We start from the raw sequence: 20,614 nt of genomic DNA, 5'->3' as shown, positions 1-20,614 counted from the left end.
AATTCTGTGCCTCCCATTCTCTCCTAACCCACTCCAGGCAGATGTCCATGCCCACCACTCGACTGAAACCACTTCCCCAGGTCTCACAACTTCCATGTTAACAAAGCCAATGGCCAATTCTTGTTCCTCATCTTACTCAACCTCTTAAACAGAACTTGTCCACATTGATAACTTCTCCCCTTGAAATATTTTCTGGAGCCCACATCCTCCTGTCTGAATTCTAAAGGTTATTTCTTTGGCCCTTTTCTCTGTCTGCATTCATTCTCTAGGCCACCTCATCTAACTGGTGTTTTAAACACCAGTCATAAAGTGATAATAATAGTTAACAGCTAGTGAGTACTGAGTGCCAGACACAATTCCATGCACTTTGCTTGTGTTAACCCAATGAATACAATACCCCGTGTGGTAGATATTATTATCCCCAGATGACGTACATACAGCGGAGAGATGTTAACTTGTCCACAATTACAGTCAGTAAGCAGCAGAGCTAAAAATGTGCACTCACACAGTTTGGCTCCAAAGTTGTATACTGCCTCTATGCTAATGATTTCCAAATTTAGATCTTTAATCTTGGCTTCTAACCTTGGCTCCAGACTCATCTATGGAAACTACCTACTGGTATATCTATCTCATTAGCTTCCTATTAGACATCACAAACTTAAAATGCCCCAAACTGAGTTACTGCTTCCCTACCTTCCCACCAAAGCCCGCCCCATCCCGTTTCCTTATCTCAGTAAATGACACCATCACTGACTCAGTCGCTCAAGCTAAAAATGGTGACATATAATTAACATACAGATGAAATGTGGGTGCCAGTACCAATATGTATATTAAATATTAGGAAAGTCTAATTTTTAAATAAATAAATACATAGTTCTAACAGGTTCTTCTTGCCCCACAATGGATCATGATGAGTACACTGGAAACCACAGGTGATTACTGCAAAGACTTCCTAAACGCTTCAGACCTTGCCTTTCCTATGGTCAGTGTTCCCCTCAGTGGCAGGAATGAAATATGTAAAATGTAAATCAGATCATGTCACAACTCCACCTCAAACTCTCCTCTGCCTCCGATTACATTCAAAGTAAAATCCGGGGGCAGGAAGGCCCACTGCGCTCTGGCCCGTCCACCTCTTCATTGTTGACTCCGTCATTCTCCATTTTGTTCTCTCTGCTCTTGTTAGTCAGGAAACATACCAAACAGGTTCTCAGTGAGCTTGATCCTGACTCATGGTCTCTGCAGTCACTATTCCCTCTGCCTGGAATAAGTTTTTACAAAATCTTCTTCTTCCTTCAGAACAGCATTCCCTGACTAATCTACCTAAAAAGCTCCATCCCATTCGCCCTCTCCCCCCTCACTCTGTGTTGTATTTTCTTGAAGCACCTGTCACTTCTTCACATTACAGACGTGTTCACTTTATGTCTTCTCCACTAAAATATAAGCTCCATGATGGTTTATGCATCCCTGTATTCCCAGGACCTAAAACTAAACCTAACATAAGTCGGTCATGCAAATAAATACTGCTGAACAGATAAATGACTAATGTTTATTATGTATGATCCTTTACTAAATATTTCTCAACTCTATCAACCAAAAATGTTAGTGAAAATAAAACTCAAATAACTTAAACATTTCAGACATCTACATTTTTACAGAATCAAACAGGATTTTTACCTGTGACACTGTCTCTGTTCTTATCACCGAATCAATTATCAGGGGTAGCACTAAAATAGTTAATATTCAAGTAGCACGCAGAGAACTTTCTAAGGACACTGTAAGAAAGAAGTGATTTCTCCCTTGCATATCTTAAAAAACACACACAACCTGCCGAAACCGGTTTGGCTCAGTGGATAGAGCGTCGGCCTGCGGACTGAGAGGTCCAGGGTTCGATTCTGGTCAAGGGCATGTACCTGGGTTGCGGGCACATTCCCAGTGGGAGATGTGCAGGAGGCAGCTGATCGATGTTTCTCTCCCATCGATGTCTCTAACTCTCTATCTCTCTCCCTTTCTCTCTGTAAAAAATCAATAAAATATATTAAAAAAAAACACAAAAAAAACACACACACACAACCTAATTATTCGATTTCAATTCTGGGGAAGAAAATAAAAAAGCATACCAGCTATATGTTGCCCTACCTCTATGCTTTTCCAAGGCTACCTGATAAAATGTCAGTTTGTCCTTCTCTTCATTATGACACTATATATAAATGTATGTATTTGTATATGTATTTTTTTCACCCAAGCTTTTTTTTTTTTTTTTTTTTTTTTAATATACTTCATCGATTCCTTTACAGAGAGGAAGGGAGAGGGAGAGGGATAGCGAGTCAGAAACATCGATGAGAGAGAAACATAGATTCAGCTGCATCCTGCACGCCCCCCACTGGGGATGCGCCTGCAACCCAGGTACATGCCCTTGATCGGAACCGAACCTGGGACCCTTGAGCCCGCAGGCCGACGCTCTATACGCTGAGCCAAACCAGCCAGTGCTCACCCAAGCTTTTATTAGGTACCCAGTTCCATCTCTTAAAAGAAGGCACCTCTTACTGACCACAGAATTGAGTGGGCGTTTCAGGGCATTTTATACAAATACAGACTGATTTGCTTTCTACCGAAAGGCTTGGACCTATTCGGCTTCTAGATCACCATGAAAAGTGCCACCAGCTTACCTTTCTTCCAAGTATGAAATCTAAGAGTCACCTGGAACTCACTCACTCTTCTCTCCTTACATCAGGCTGTAACCAAATCTTCTTCCTCCTTATGCATTTCTCAAGTTAATCCTTTCTACTCCTCACATCTCAGCCTGACACTACACCTATTATATTGCTGTAACTTTCTGAAACTTCTAGCTCAAAGCCCCCCTTCCTTCTCATTCTTTCCAAATGACACCACTAAAAAGGCACCAGTTTACCTAATAATTATCCAAATTCTAACATCTTCTGTAACCCTTTATTTGGGCTGGACTCTTCATTTTTACCTCAATCCTCTGTGCTCTGCTGCTGCAGTAGTGAGTCCCCTTCTAGTAACATCTCTCTTAGGTTTTCCCCACATGCTTCCCATGTCTCACCTTCCCCTCCCAATACAGATATGGTGTTTGGAACTTCCTAATTTTATCTACATCCTTTTACCTACCTTCCTTCAAAATTCACCAAATTTAAGGGGAGACTCATCTGCCCATCTTCAATCTGCCAGGGCAGTAATCATAAGGATGTAAAGAATGGGATCCACACAAAGGGAGTGCAATGACTGAATCCATGGCCTAGAGAGAAGAACTGAAGATGACTCTGTAGCAGAAGGGATGGAACTGGGCAGGGGGTAGGGTGTATAGGAGAGCAAAGTCCGAAAGGTCCCAGAAACAGGAGAGAATGGGATCAGTTTAACTTAGAAGATTTAGACTTGAAAAGATATATAGCTAAATGTCATCTTATATCAATAAGAAGAAAGGATGAGGGCTAAAGCTAAGGGATTTCTGAAAGAAAAAGAGCAGAAGAAGCTAAGTTAGATGATCTTGCTCTCATACAAGAAGCAAGGCAATGTGCAGCAAATAAAGGGGTAGAATTGGTTTAGAAAATCAGCTTAGAAACAATCAAACAGAACAAGCAGTGTGTGTACAGGTTAGCATAATCACCAACAGTTAGATGAAAAACAACTTACCAGCTCTGTTCTAGAATCATCGTATTTACCTAAATGCATTCTAAGTTTTGTTTTTAAGGAGCTCCTTGAGAGGAGACACCACATTACACGCCCCACCCACTTCTTCCCACAACACACACTACATTATGGGGATGGAAGATACATGCTGATGATTTCTCTTTTTTCTTTTATTTATCTTTATGGTTTGAAGTATTACAAATGTCTCCTTCCCCCACCAATGACTCCCCTCCTCCCCACTCCTGTCCCCTCCCCATGTGATTTCTTTGCACGATTTTTTTTAAGTCCAGGGAATTGCTAACATATATAAATAATTATCACATAAATAAACATGTTTAGCTTATATACACACTGATTTTAAACCCTAAAAGAGGGCTGATCCTCGAAAAACAGTGTCACCTGACGCCTCTCTTTTTTCCTCTTTCATTTTGACTAGAAGGAAACATCAAGCCAGTCCACAGAGGGAGCATGAGCAATACGTATTCTGCTCCTTTACACTGCTGTGCCCTCAGGGATAAGATTTACTTACCTGTAGAACAGTCAACTGATGATGCTTAGAACAGAGCCTGACACACGATAGTATTCAGTAAACATTAACCAGCCATCATTGTGAATGCTGTTTCCACTGTGGGAATACCACCAAGTAACCTTAGGGCCCAAAGAATATAATTTAATAAAAACTCCTTCGACACTGATGTTGGCTCAAAATCCCAGTAGCAGCTGTTTCCCAACAATCAAATCCTAGATGGAACGTGGATTCACAGTCTTAAGCAGCAGCTTATAACCTAAAAACTACCGCAAACTATGTCAAAGCATGAGTCATTTTCTCCACCCCACCCAGAGGAACAACAACAACAACAAAAAACCTCTCTTCCTCAAATACACACTTTCGGCTCTAGATACGCCTACTACCTTCTCTCCCACACCTCTCACCCACCAGTACCTCTCCGGCGTTTCCTTGTGTTTTGTCCTTGTACCACTACCTCGTGTACTAGTGGCGATTCTTGTGGCACCTGGAACATCTCTGTCTCCTTCCTTTTAAGTATCTGTTTCCATGGAGAAATCTTGAAGTGTCTAAAAGCCCGGATTATAGCTAGAGCACCGCCCCCCTTCTGGAGGTCTGTAGCTAAGTCCCGCAGGGCACTAGGTGTGGATGACCAGCCCGTGCTAGACCAAGACACTCTCTGGGTCCCTACAGGCCCTATTATCAGACAAATGGGAACACCTGACTTCTGTACCACGGAAGGTTGAAAACTTGACCAGCAAATAAATTTGATTTTTCTAACTTATCCTCACCTTTCATTTACAACTCAGGCACTTAAAAATATTTTTTTTTTAGTGAACGATACCATGGCATAATAAACGCTGTGGAAGAGTAGACTTCGGTCCTAGCTCGGCCATGACTAACTGCAGGACCTTTGGCAAGCCACCTGGCCTCACTGTCTCCTTATATAGCAACTGTGAAGGGCTGTGCCTAGGTGCTCCGTGGTTGCACTCTAACACTATAGTTATAATGACTCGATAAAGCTAACAGCAGACTCAATCTCTAATTCTGACACACGTAGGCTTGAAATCAGACCATGGGTCACATCATCCTATTAACTCAACCATTTACAATAGTGACCATAATCCAGTGATCAGCATGTCTCCAACAGGCACTCCTGATCAAGAAGGGACAGAGAACAGAAAGCATCAGACAGTGCAGAACATGGAGGAAAGGATGTCTGGCAGCAAACCTCTATTCATGCTCAAGGGGGCTCTGTAATGACATAATCTCCAACTGGCAGAATATTCAAGTTAGCTGCTGCTCTTTAAAGAATGAATATCCTTAACTAAGGATCTCAGGACCACAGGCCATGCTCGTTCCAATCACAAGATGATCGATGGCTCCCACTGATTCCTTTCTATTGACAGGCATAGAGTAGCTAACAGTAAAAATTCAGATTAAGGTGAAAATGACATTTCATTCAGAACGCTTTTCAAGGTACCATTCTTAATACAACAACCAGTCACTTCCTAATTCAGTAAAAGAAAAGGTTAGCAGAATTACAGATGCGAAAAATGTCATAGAGCAAATAAAAATTGTTTCTCAGTCTTTTCCCCCCTCACAAGCATTTCTTGTATGTGTCAGAAACTGCTGGGCAGAGACTTCAAATACAGATAAGCTTAGGAACTTACGATCTCGTGGGAGAAGTTAGAAACTGCTTTTCGTGTGAAATTAGCAAGTTTCCTTAGCCTAAAGCAGTGATGGCGAACCTTTTGAGCTCGGTGTGTCAGCATTTTGAAAAACCCTAACTTAACTCTGGTGCCGTGTCACATATAGAAATTTTTTAATATTTGCAACCATAGTAAAACAAAGACTTATATTTTTGATATTTTATATATTTAAATGCCATTTAACAAAGAGAAATCAACCAAAAAAATGAGTTCGCGTGTCACCTCTGACACACATGTCATAGGTTCGCCATCACTGGCCTAAAGTGTCAGAATGCCTTGTTCCACCCAGCCCACTGTCCCTCTAAGCCTGCCCATCCTCTGCACATAAATATCCTTATAGCCAAACTGGTTTGGCTCAGTGGATAGAGCGTTGGCTTGTGGACTGAAAGGTCCCAGGTTCGATTCCGGTCAAGGGCATGTACCTTGGTTGTGGGCACATCCCCAGTAGGAGGTGTGCAAGAGGCAGCTGGTCAATGTTTCTCTCTCATCGATGTTTCTAACTCTCTATCCCTCTCCCTTCCTCTCTGTAAAAAATCAATAAAAATAAATTATAAAAAAAAAAATCCTTGCAAACCCTACTTAGTTCAAACTTCCACTCTCTGCTGAAGCCCGCGCCATCCTCTCTGCACATTATTACTCCCACTCTGGTGGCTGATCTAGCCTGTTCATTGCCTTTCAGTGTCCGTCCCAGAGGTTAGTTTCCAAAATTCAGTTCCAAACTCTCCCTCCCAGCCACCTCACCTTATCTTGATCTCTAGCCAGCTCTTGGCTCCTCTAAAAAGCCGACTATCTCCCAGCTCCTACTCTCCTCACTTTTCCTAAGCTGCCAACTGGTTTCCTCGGCCTTGATGAAATGGCAATGAAACTCTTTTCGGTACCACCTGAACACTCTTCCACACTGTACTGCTCCCTCAAGGGCACTCTGACCAGGTCCAACCTGATCCTACAGGCTTGTGTCAAACATTGTCACACTAATTATTTGGTCAAATTAATGTAAGGAATTGGGTTTGTACTTATTTAGGTCTCCAGTAGTCCTATGCTCAAAAGCGCTCTTACAAAGCACAACTGAGTGCCTTCTTTCAGTGTGTCCCCGCACCCCCCCCCCCGCCCCCACCCCCCGTATCTAGCCTCCATCTAGGACAGGTAGGCACATAACTGCGGGCATGATGAGTGGCTTGAGTTTCCATGAGATTCAATGGTTACCTAATCACATTTTGCAAATGCCAGTTGCAATGGATGGAATTTTCAATGTGGGCAGGTAACAGAAACAGATTTCCATTCCTCTGCTATTTTTACTCAGCCCCACACCCATTCCTGGCTATGCCCTCACCTCTCACCCACAATTACACCTGACAGTAAATTTGGACTCACTCACAAACCTCTCCTATTCCCCCTATTTCCCTCCTCATCTCACTAGGCCTATCCCAGCTCCAGGGCACCCACCATCCACTTCAGTGAAGCTGCTATGAATCTGTCCTGTCCACCCCGTATCCCAACACCCAAGAGAGGGCACGAAACACAGTGAGTCCTCATGAACTATCTGTGCAGTGAATGAGTAAATGAATGAATACTTAAGGGTAAAAGATGGCAGTGAGTGTGACTGGGGCAGAGAAAACGGTCTCTTTTCTGAAAAGATTTTTCTAGGAAACAATTGCCCAAAAGGTTTGAAGTGTATATAAGAAATTTCTGATAAAACTTGCAATGGCCGACATGTTCTGGGCCACTCCCTCCCTGTGATTGATCAGGAAGTGAATACCTGAAGCAGGAGTCACCCAGGCAAGGCTGACAAAGGACCTGCACCCTGCTCGACCTTGCTCCAAAAGATGAGCAGGACCCCCAATCAGATTAACTGAGGACGCTGTACAAGGAAATGGAGAAAAGGGAATCCTGAACTACTAGGCTGCAATGTGTGAAACCCAGGCTGCCATTAGGGGGCCTTCATGCACATCAATGTCAGAAAGGGAAGGGCCTCGGGAAGCTGGCCTAGAGAAAAGCGAGCAGACAGATGTGCAGAGAGCCGTACAGGCGCCATGAGAGAGGAGAGAGCACACACAAGAGAAGAGTCAGAAGGTGGGGAAAGAGAATGGATGGGACCAAGGAGACAGAAGGGAGAGGAAGAGACAAGAAAGCAACAGGAAGCCGAAAGAGGGAAGACAACAGGAGCCTGGCCAATGCCAGCGCTGCCTCAGTTCCCACGGCCCGACTCCTCCGTTCTTCCTGCTTTCCCGGAAAACCTCTCTCCAGTCTAACAGTTCCCTCCCAACTCTCTGAGCTGGCTTCAATCCGTTTTCTATTTCTTGTGAGCAAAACAAAACATAAAAATAAAAACTAAATGGAAGTAGCTTTGAGTTAATTACAATCAATTACCTTATTTTTGGCCTTTAAAAAAATCTTAGGTTGGTTTGATTAAATATTGAATACATAAAAGGGAGTAATTGTGACATATGTGTAACAAAACAAACATCTGTGCAGCTATCACCCAGCATAAAACATTAAAGATGCCCAGTCATCTCTGAAGTCACCTGAGTCTCTTCCTATCATCAATTACTTTTCCATGAAATATTTCTAGAAGGTGAATATGCAATAAGGGACGGGAGGGCATTAAAAAAAAACCCAAAACCCTAACAACCAAAATATGTCTGCCTTACACAACAGTATATGGTTTGTACAGTTTCACATCTTTCTCCAATTACATGGGCAATCCTATCATTTTCCAAGCCTTATTTATCCTATATAATAAAAGCCTAATATGCAAATTGTCCCCTCAACCAGGAGTTCGACTGGCAGTTTGACCACTTGCTAGATGTGTGCTAACCACCAGGGGACTGTGCAAAGCACGACGGGCATCGGCGACAAGACACTGGCAGCGGGCGGCAGTGGAGGTGCTGCTGGCCCCAGTGGGCTTCCGGGTGAGCAGGGCCACAGCTGCCGGGACCACTGGGACCAGTAAGCTCCCTGTGGGTTCACGCAGGAGCCGGTCTGCTGAGGCTGGCTGGGAGAGAGCGTGCTGCCTGCCCAGCTTCTGTGCGGCACCCAGAGGCCCACGTTGCGCCCCAGCCCACAGCGTCCAACCGTGCTTACTGGATCTCCGTGTGGGGACTCAGGCGGAAGGGGGCACGCAGGGGCCCAGGGGCCCAGGTGTCGCCCAAGGCCCAGAGGTCAGCTGGGACCTGCCCTTCCATGGCAGATGCTTGCACTTCGTTCACTGGCTAGGTCTAGGGACCATACCTGTGCATGAATTTCATGCACCAGGCCTCTAGTATATATATAAAAGGCTAAAGGACTGTCCAACTGTCCGGTAGGTATGACGCACACAACCACCAGGGGGCAGACGCTCAACGCAGGAGCTGCCGAGTTGCAGTGACTTGGCAGCTGTGGTGGTGACGAACCCCGGAACCAGAGAGGAGGGAGCCCGATTCCTCGCAGGGCCGCATGGTTCCACCTTCGGTCATGAGTTATGTTGTTGCTGGGCACCATCGCCCAAATCTGGTGAGGGAGGGACCGCGGGAGGTTGGCTCCAGGGCGTGTCTGGCCCCGGCTAGCCTGGCCCCCCGCTGGCCACCTTCTAATTAATTTCCTTTTAATGTGCACAAATCCGTGCACCAGGCCACTAGTAAACTATAAAGCAGAAAGCTAACGGCCACTTTAACGTTCATAAATCACCTAAGGAAGATGTTGGTTTAAGAGAGAAAAAGAGGCAGCTCACTTAGCTGAATAGCTCTCCTCAAAACACTATCACTTGAGAACACGAACGAGTAACTTGAGTGCTGCTAAAGATCCGGTGTTCTCCTTGGGCAACTGGCCATGTGAGTGGGACAAGTGTGGGTTCCTCCTCACTTCTGTGGAATATAAAGAGAATGCTTGAGGGAGCAGGCGCCTGTGAGCAAGGAGGGGATTAGCCTCTGGCTGCCTCAGTATTCTAATTTTGGCTTCTGGTGAGTAAGTTTCCTTTCACTTCTTTGAAAGCAGGTCAACAAAAAGCCATTTGATGTTAACCCTAAATTATATGGTTTGTACACATACACCACTGAAAATGAATTTTGCAAAGGTACATTTCTTACTAGCCCCACCTCAAAATTTTCTTGTGAGATAGGGCAGTAAAATACTCCAATGAGCACCCTTCTAATCCCTGCATACCTCTCCAGCCTCACCTCCTCCATTCTTACACCAACCCTTCATTCCAGGCAAACCTAGTCATTGGCTCACAGATATCACTGAGCTTTTGTGCGCACTATTACCCCTCTGTCTGGGTGCACTTCTCTCCAGTCTCTGCCTTAAGAGCTCCTATTTACCCTTCAAGGCCCATCTCGAACATCGCCTCCTCTGGGAGGACTTCCCTGATATGTCTCTTCCCCACCTCCTTCCAGAACTTGGCTACTCCTTCTGTAACCACATTCCACATATATTATCACTGTTTACTCGTGTATCTCCACAGCTCGAATTGCTTCAGAGCTCTATTTCTCAGTTATTTGTAATCTCCTGGCTAGGAAAGTACCTGAGCACGTATAAGACGATCAGAGATAGCTGATCATAGTAGCTTAATAAACAAGCCTCCTTTGGACAGTGCCACACCAAAAGCCAAAAAGCTCAACTGAAAGCAGCCCTGACAAGTGTGATGCGGTGCCCTGGACTGGATCCTGGAGCAGAAAAAAAACCATTAGTGGAAAACTGCTAAAGTCCCAATGAAGTGTGAAGTTCAGTGTTGACAAATGTATCATTGCTGTGTTAAGATGTCAACATTAAGGGAAACCAGGTGAACAGTCTACGGGAACTCTATGCACCATCTTGTGGCTTTTCTATAAATCTAAAATTATTCCAAAATAAAAAGTGTATTAAAAAAAACTTTTAAGTAGTCTAGAAAGAGTTGAAAGAACTACAATTATTGATGAGGACATGAATGTGGATTTTATTTTATTTTATTTTTTAAAATATATTTTATTGATTTTTTACAGAGAGGAAGGGAGAGGAATAGAGAGTTGGAAACATTGATGAGAGAGAGACATCGATCAGCTGCCTCCTGCACACCCCCTACTGGGTATGTGCCCACAACCAAGGCACATGCCCTTGACCGGAATCGAACCTGGGATCCTTGAGTCCGCAGGCCGACGCTCTATCCACTGAGCCAAACCGGTTAGGGCATGAATGTGGATTTTAATTACAACCATAATAACAGAAATACTAAAAGAATAAGAAATATACTTCTCTTAGAAGTAGAGGAAGAAACAAAATTATTTTTTAACAACCCGAAATGAACTAAAATATGTGAGGCTATATTAATGCAGCAAAATGGTAAAAGAGATTTCCATCATTAAACTGAAGGAGTTCAATATTTTATTTCCCAAAATGCGTACCTCAACATTGAAATCACTTCCATAGAGTGTTTAAGGCTGCACTATCAATCGCAGACATCAGAACTACATTAACTATGTAAGTCATGGTAGCAATTACAGCATTGCCTCAAACAGAGCCGTGTTTTGAAGTTAATGATTCCCATATTTTAACTTTAGGAAACAGAGAGAACATGCTCTACTAAAAGTATGTTACTCTGAAACCATCTTTCTATAACTTACAGTAATTTGTAAAATGTAATTTCCAAGGTCCCAGCAAAATCCATTTCCATACAACACTATCCATTTAATAAGAAAAAAAATTTAAAACAAGGGATATCAATACATGACTAAAACGAAAGCCACGGACAGTGCAACATTCCATCGTAAGTTTTTGGAATTCAATGGAATACTGTTTTAGTTTTAAAACCCAACCACTACAGAAAGATTCATTATAAGATGACAAGAATCAAGCTACCCCACTAATTTTAAAGAACTCTGATGTAAAGGTTCCTATATCACCAGTATAGTAAGTGTCAACCTCAGGCCACCTGCACAAAACAGAAGATACAAGCACAATTTAAATATATAAATAGAGTGTATGTTTTGATCATGGTGAGACATGCCTGACTCTACAGCTGTAGGTTTCCATGAGCAGCTAGAAAAAATTTAGAGCACTACTTTTAAGTTAAGCAATTCTGAGATGTAAAATAATAACATCACTTAAAAAAAACAAAAACCTAAGACTTTCGTATGAATATTAAAAACATTAACCATTTGAATAGACTTGGTGAAAAAAAGAAGCAAACAATAAACACTAATACCTCAGCTAATCTTGAACAATCTTTCTTAAACTTTTAAGGATCTTCCAAGTCTAACTTGGAAGTCAAAGGGAATTCATGTCTGAAGTCTACATCCTCCTGAAACTTGTCTAAGATCATTAGGCCATTTTTCATATACATGTCAAACAAACTTGGTCTTTTTGGAATCCTTCTTTGATTAGTTCATATTAGATATATTCATTTCTGTTACAACTTAATAGCAAATCATGGAAAACAGGATATTTCATTTACACAGAGCACTGTATCAAAACTAGACTGATTAAACAGGGATCCTAACACAATGTTACTCAGTTCAAGTAGCTTGAATTACAGAAATGATACAGATGATTGCTAAGCAGGTAACAGGATAGCCTGGATAGATAAATGCTTAAAGATAACTCTAACTTGCTAAACACTGAAAAAGAAATATACCAAAAAGTAAGACAGTTTAAAAACTGGAGGTTAAAATGAAATCCGAGAACAATTTCTTTTCTCTACATTCTCCTGACCATTTACACTATGGGCACTTTATGTGATTTATGTCTTCCAGGTTTTTAACCTCAGTTTTTAACTATCTTCCTAAACAGCTTTATGTTAAACTAAGTTTGATCAAACTCAAGAATAAGAGAACTAGCAACGCAAAAACAGCCCTCTTTATAATTTGCTAAAATACCCCCTCTGGCTGATAATATTAACGCCACAGACAAAGGACCCTGAGATCAGACCTCACGCAGAACAAGGAAAATGAAGCTCAGCGATTAGGACTGATCTCCCAATTTTCAGTCTCTTTATTTCTGTATTCTGTTTAAATTTTAAAACAAGCTCCGGTGATCTGAACAAATTTAGAGTCCACTGCTCTAGACATCTGTCTCTGTGCTAACATTCTCGCTCCTGGGTACTTAAAGCATCTCTTCTTCCCTTCCCCACTTTCCGAGACAAGTCCCAATCCCTAATAAAACAAAACTACACTAAGCCAACAAAACATAAGACAGAGCATGATAGCTCAAATCTATGAGCAATCTGCCCTGCCATGTTTTTACCTGCTCCCTAAACAAACAAACAAACAAAAAACCTATAAGCAAGATTATTAACAAGGAGCAAAATCGTCTGTTTTACCACTTCCCTTAGTTTTGGACAATTTTCTGGTGCTCATAAAAATAGTAGGGAAAAAAGTCAGGAAAAAGCAGGGATGATGAAGCACAGGTCCTGTACTGATTATACGCATTAAAAAATTAGCTCCTGAATTAAAATAGAAAGTAATTAAATTCAGGTGAATTCGGTTATTTAATAGTAATTAAGTAACTATTCTGAGTTGGATGTGTTGATAATGGGAGTTTAACATCCTGCACCCTACCTCAAGTTTGAATTTAATTACATCTGCCAACCATACAAAATGACAACTTAATATTGAGAATTAGCAGGCATGTTCTTCTGAATTAATGAAAAACAGGATATTTTTTCCATTGATTTTGGGAGAGAGTGGAAGGGAGGAGTAGAGATAGAGAGAAACATCAACTGGTTGCCTTCTGGACACGCCCCGACCGAGGCCAGGGATCAAGCCTGCAATCGAGGTATGTGCCCTAGACCAGAATCAAACCCACGACCCTTTAGTCTGTGGGCCGACGCTCTAACCACTCAGCAATCCAGCTAGGGCTAAAGCAGGGATACAGTTAGTTCTTCAATATTTCATATCATTCCAACTTGTATTTAATGAGTGTCCACTACATCGTAGGATTGTCATCTATTAATCATTAACTCTCTATCCATCTATTATATAAAAAGCCTGTGGTCATCACGCCATAAGGACCAGTCAGCAGGAGGCTGTGCGCGAGGGGTGGGCACAGGTGGCCGGGGACTCGAGTCTAGAAGACTTGACTGGAGGCGAGGGTGGGTTTCTAGGTCCCGCCAGGGCAGCGGGCGGGTTTCTGGGTCCCACCAAGCTGCAGGACTCTGGGTCCTGAATCTCCCGCAATTTTGCGCTGGGCCCCTAATGCTTTTTTAATAGAGAATTTGACCCCCCCAGTCTTGGAAAGGGTAAGACTTACGGAACTCATAATGCTTCATCAATCCTGCCATATTCCCACTACAGCTGGCTAGATAGTGGTGGGCACCTGACAAGGCTGAGCCAATCTGACATTCTTTCCCAGGAACCTGAAATGGGGATCATGGGAACCTGACTCGGATGACATGAAGCACTTAACCAACAGGTCAGGCAGTGTGTGAGCCAGAGGTGTCGGAGTAAGCCAAAGCTGAAAATTGGGGGTAGGGATGGGCAGGGCCAAAGAAGTCATAAGTGAGCAGAGAAAGCTGATCTGAAGAGGTGACTTACCAACAAAACAGAACAAATGACTATTCTGTCCTAGGAGGAATCAGGGAGAGAGCACGCATCACAATCCTTACACACGGGACCTGGCTCTATTTATTTCTTGTCTATCTTTGGATGTCTCATGCCTATGAAGTTGCCCACTGTATCCTTTCAATAAACTCCTCCTTGATTGGGACAAGTGTGAGAAAGTTCCTGTTCCTTACAGGCAAAACACCTTAGCATTATTTATAATATAAAGATGAGAAATACCTAGTCCTGTTGGCTCTCAAGGACCATGTAGTTAGGAGCAGGTAAGTATAAAAATAATCATAATATAAGGTAGACAGACTGTAAGAGACATAAAAAGTACTATGATATTTCAAAGAGATGGACAGAACATCAAAAAGGTTTCATGGAGGAAAGGGAACTGCATAGTAATCACAACAGATGGAACTTTGGGATATTTTTAAAATGCATTTACTAGGAAAAAGAAAATGATGGGACCCTAAGTCAGTCAATAACAACAAAATTTTACAGGTCCAGTAACTCCAATATCTGGTTAACAAATGAGTCATAGGACTTGGTGACTGACTGGTTATAAGGATGAGAGCAAGAGAAGAGTTAAAAATCTAGATCTGTTTTCAGCCAAGAAGACTTGAGAACGATGATGCCAGAACAGGCAAGTTCCCGACAGGTGGACTTGGGGAGAGAAGGGGCGTGGGGAGGTAAGTTCTATATGGGGTTTATCCTCCTGAGGGAAGCGGGGGCCTGTAGGTAACGAATTCATTGGGGAAACAGGAGAAAGACAAGCCATCTGAGGTACAGGAAAGAGATTTCTCAAAATTCCAAGTAAAAAACTGTCCTCTAAAAGAGGAACTAAAGACTCTTCACAGTGTCTAGGTTTTTTCTTTTGCATTTTCAACTTTCCATTTTTGCATGGCTACTGATTCTCCTGGTCCTAATGAGGGACTTTAAAGAATGGAGGGCAGACAGTATTGTGGGAAAAGAACGTGATCGAATCCATGGCTCCTCTCCCCAGGAAAATCACATAAACCCCAGGTTTGTTTGTTTGTTAGTTAAAGCATGCCATGGAAGAAACCAGAAAGGAAAAGAGAGGGTTGGGGGGAAAGAGCAAGTACCTGCCAAGACCCATCCACTCCCTTTTCCTTTCCCAGCAACTGGGGATGAGGCTCAGCACCATGGGAGGAACTGAGTCAGGAACACAGGTCTTCGGGTTTCAACAACCTTCTCCAAAAGAGGAACCCCTTTCATAGAGACAACTGCCACAGAACTGAAAGACTTCTTGGTAATACTGCAAATAAGTTTAATAGGCTAAAAATTCTTTTCAAAACAACACCGATGCAGCCCTGATTAAAAGGTTACATACCCTATAAATTCTAATAAATACTAAGCACCCTACTCTGTCATCACTACAGAATTAGCCTATTCAGGGAAGATTACAATCTTGTAATCCCTAAAAAGGACCACATTGTCAGACTGCAGAATGATGAGTGCATTTAAATAAAAGACACAAAGAACAGTAAGTGCTTATAAAAAAACAAACCTATTTTTATAATGTGAATTTCTACTTTTTATGCCAGTTTTTTTTCTTTCTCAGAAACAAGATGCATCCTCACAAGAAATTTAACAACTGTCTATGAATCTTATGCCAAAAAATGGCAAACACTGCAAAGGATATCATCCTATGAGGACATAATGTAATATGGTACCTATCAAAGGACTGCCTAAGTTTTAATGAGCAGATTCAGCCAGTGATACGCAGATATTTAAATGTGAATCATCGATTGTATAACACGGGATTTAAGTGAATTAGATGATTCCAACTATCTGCATATAACTTAATTTCTGCCATGCCACCACTGGCAGAATCCTAAAGAATAAAGCATCACCCTCATTTTGTATGTTTGCTCAAGATCTGCTAAGAGGAACTACAAGAAATGAAAATCTGGAGATAGCACAGGAATAGATCAGGCAAGAACTTACAAAACTAAGTGATAATATTTAATTTCTTCACCATAAAGGATTGATATTTACTAAATTTCCTTGGAGATCTTTAAAAAGGGTATATTAATATTTGAAAAATAATTCGATATCTGCCTGAAACACCTTTGAAAATAGTAGCTAAAATGATAAGCTTCACATTGTAATAACAGAGGTCACCATTTACTGAAATTTGTTTGCCGAGTATTTTACATACATCATCTCATTTCATATTATGAAATAGGCATCATCATTCCCACTTTATATGTGTGAAAATTAAGACACACATGGTTAAGTTACATGATCTGGGTCTCACAGCTAATAAATGGAGGTGGGAATTGAGTTTGGTTTTATGTGACTCCAAAAGCAGTGCTCTTGTCCATTCTACCAGTGCGTCCCAACTATGCCACCTCATGGCACACACTGAAAATGATAATATTTGTGAGGCTTATTGAGGTAAGCTGGGTATGTTTTTTATATATCATAAAATTATGACATGAAAAATCAAACACAAAGTATTACAGATGATATTAAATACTAATTAGTATAAATCTTCCAAATGAAATATTTTCAATACCAAATTCAGAAAATTTACAGAGGAAATCATACCAAAATTACCATTTCAACAGTTGTAATGAAAAATTATAAAAATGATTTAAAATTTCAAAACTATTTTAAAAGTTTGCAAACAGCACACCTGTTTGCCATCCTATGCACTGCACTCTGATTGGAAAGCTTTGCAAAATATAATTTTGTCTTTCTATAGAGTATTATGATTAAACACTAATCTGGAATATCAAGATCCTTCCAATAACATATCTAAAGGAAATTCAAATAAAAGGTAATAAAAAATTATAACACAGAAGTGTTCCTTAACTAATTCAGCCCACACTAGTTTCTTAATCTGAATTTCATACTACCTGTAATCTGTAACATTCATTTTGATTTAATAACAAAAATAACTAATATTCACTGAGCTAATACAGTGTACCAAGCTGTGTTCTACTTCACATTATTACGATATGTAATCCTCACAGCAATGCTATGAAATACCTCTATTTTCTCCATTTGAAAAGATGAGGAAGCTGAGAGAGAATTGCGTAAATAACTTTCCCAAGTTTAGAGGTGGTGAATGACAATGAGAACATGAAACAGCCTGACTGCAGAGCCCATGTTGTTAATCACTGTGCTAAACTATCTCCCTGTGAGGAAGAAAATACAGTAATATTTAATGAGCACCTATTATGTGCCAGGAGAGACAAGGGCAAGTAAATAGAGCGCAACTTAGACTACACTTGACAGCTTCACAGTGATGAAGTAAAAATGACTTACATGGACATCCAGGAGGTATTCTACAGCAAAAGGAAAATCCTTTCTTTGTATACTGTGATGGGTGCATTTTGCTTATAGAAACAGCAAGGGAGAAAACTGGCATTTCATATGTGCATTATGGTATGGTTCCAGCAAGAGCATCTGTATCTGTCACCTAGTGGTTGATTAAACTTGCTCAAGAATATTAAAAAACTCACGTAAAACAATGAAATTGATAAAAATTGAAAGCAAATGCTTTAGTACTTCGATTTTTACTTACAGCTTTTGAGGTTCCCTAAGTCATCATAGGTTTCATTTTGTTCTTAATTAAATGCACTATTTAAAAGTCCTGAATAAATATTTCTGCAGACATTTGGACAAGTTCCACCTGTCAACTCCAGCCACTTGGAGGAAAGCCTCCCAGTTTGCAACTGTATTATAATAGGCTCGCGAGCCACATGCGGCTCTTTGGCCCCTAGAGTGTGGCTCTTCCTAAGCCTTAGGAGTACCCTAATTAAGTTAATAACAATGTACCTACCTATATAGTTTAAGTTTAAAAAATCTGGCTCTCAAAAGAAATTTCAATCGTTGTCCTGTTGATATTTGGCTCTGTTCACTAATGAGTTTGCTGACCACTGCAATAGGCTAATGCCCTGAGGGGATCTCGGACGGGCAATATAAATCAAAACACACAAAGAAGACGAGACACCTTTAATTTTACAACCAGCTGATCAATACGGACCATGCTAATGCCCTGAGTGTTGTGATTTATATCAAACACCTGAAAAGCCCCACGGAGCAACGTCTGCCCAGGATTAATAGTATTTAAAGAGCATGTGCCAGGGGCCATGCTCATTCCCCAATGATACTTGTTACACAGAGAGCGGCAGTCTAGAACTACAATGTGAATTCATGCTTCCTGAAAGATCAGGTAAGCAGTCTGGAAGCTCAAGCTCTCATGTGTAACTTGCGCCCTCCATCCAGAAAGCTGTTACCAGAGCTTCTCAACCTACAAACCACCAACAGGTTGACAGGAGGAGAGGAACGGGGCACCCAGCACAGCCTGGAGTACAGAATTAGGTGATGGTGGAGCACCTCTCTTAAAGCGACGTCTTTTCCTCAAAAATCAATTGTTTTAAAAAATAAAGTTCTACCGCTTACAGAAACCACGACTCCTACTTCTTCTCCAACAAATCCCTAGAAAATGCTTATAAGGAAACAACTGGCTTGATTTATTGACAAGCTGACGCGAGGGTTCTTTATAGCGTTTACCGAGCCTCTAGAAGCCAGCCTCTCCGACGTTTTTTAAACTAATCACGCTGAGTAAAATGCATCTGGCTGTACCTAAAAGCCACTTAAAACGAATGTGGGGTAAAATAAATAGCAAGTCCTGAAATCAATGTTTTTAGTTTGAAGGGACCAAAAGGGAGAGAGAGAGAGAGAGAGAGAGAGAGAGAGAGAGAGAGAGAGAGAGAGAAAACGGCTCGCCAGAAGCCTGTCCCAGTCTGGACAGTAAATGTGATGTGTCTGGCTCCTGAATGGACCCTAAGGTAACCCCGTTCCCACCGCACATCATCCCTACCCACATCCCTACCCACTACTCAGCGGCCGCCAACGCGGGCTGGACGGTCCACCACGTCTGTGGACACCAACCTCAAGCCGGGCAGCCCTTACATTTCCTCGGCTCACACCATCTCCCCTTTGCAAAACCAAGGGAAGGGGTGATAAAACCTTAGGAGGGTAAAAAGGGTGGGAAAACATAGACAGCCTCTGCAACCGAACTCTTCCTTTGTACCGAGAACTTGCCAGTTAGCTCGACCGCACACCTTCGCGTGACTGGGTAAGCCAGGGTTCCTCCACCTTCCCTGCTGTTCAGAGGCCCCCTCTCCGCCACCCGCGGGGCCAGCTGCGACCGCTCTGGCCCAGCCCCTCCATTTACACTCACCACTCAAGCCCCCCGGCTCTGCCCCGCCATCAAGTATCACCTCGCTCCGAACTCTCAAGCCATATGCAAGCCCCCCACACCGTGCCCCGTCCTCCTGGCTACCCACACCCTCCAACCCCCGTGCCAAGCTTTCCCCAGCCCCTTCCCTTCCGGTCGGAGCCTTTCCTCTGCACCCAACACGGTCCCATTCCCCCGCGCTCCCAACTCTCTCCGCCAAAGGCAGCCCAGCTCGGAGTCACACCCTCGCCAGCCCGATTCCCGCACCCCGCCCGGCGGAGACCAGCCGCCGACCCCACCCCCCGAGCCCCTGCCCGCCACGGCCTCCGCCCGCTTCGGGGTCCTCCCCGCCAGCCCGGCCGGACGCCCCTCACGGCCCCCGAGTGCCCAGGCCTCCCCGCAAGCCCCGCCGGCCCCGCCCACAGGCCCTCACCGAGGAGCAGCAGCTTCACTTCTTTCGCCGCTTTCTCCCCGTCCTCACGCAAGTTGCGGTCGATCATCTTGCTCCGCTCCACCGCCGCCTTGTCCTCGGCGCTCAACGTGCAGCCCATGGCGGCGGCGGGAGAGGGGACCAGGCCCGGGCTCACTCACGCACCGCGGAGACTGCGGGTCGGCCGGCCGAGTCGGCGTCTGCTGCTGGGCGGCGGCCCTCTCGGTCAGCTCCTGGAGCGCCCGGAGAAACCGGATATCCGGCGTTTACGACACTTCCGGAAACGCCCCGCGGCCGTTACGGCTAGAACTGTTCCTGCTGGGGAAACTGGAGGAGCAACCGGAAGCGGAAGTACGGGGGTGGGGGATGGCGATTCCCGGCGGTGGTTCTGCGGGCTGCCCCGGTCCCGTGGAACTCGCCTTAGTCCCTTTGCATGTTTTCGGTTGTCATTTTTAAATAAATGCAGAAAAACCGGGGACTGGCTTCAGTTCATGGCGCCCTCCCCAGGGCACAGCCCCGCTTTGGATGAGGGTGGGGGGGGTGGACTCCTGTTAAGAACCCACAACCCGCCTGGGGATTTCTCACGGGCCAAACCCGGGGTCCCTGGCCAAG

The 20,614-nt window shown here is 43.3% G+C and overlaps 1 protein-coding gene across 1 annotated transcript in view; it reads right to left on the bottom strand.

Moving 5' to 3' along the window:
- Positions 1-20,284, bottom strand: part of GNAI3 (G protein subunit alpha i3) — a 38,970-nt gene extending 18,686 nt beyond the window's left edge. The window contains exon 1 of the mRNA XM_081112139.1: positions 20,006-20,284. Within this exon, the coding sequence (XP_080968265.1) occupies positions 20,006-20,123 (118 nt within the window). The 5' untranslated portion in view covers positions 20,124-20,284. The remainder of the gene's footprint in view (positions 1-20,005) is intronic.
- Positions 20,285-20,614: the final 330 nt, after the last annotated feature.

Source organism: Myotis nattereri (assembly GCF_964212035.1).
Source record: "Myotis nattereri genome assembly, chromosome: 18".
Classification (NCBI taxonomy): Eukaryota; Metazoa; Chordata; class Mammalia; order Chiroptera; family Vespertilionidae; genus Myotis; species Myotis nattereri.
This window is presented reverse-complemented; position numbering and strand designations above follow the sequence as displayed.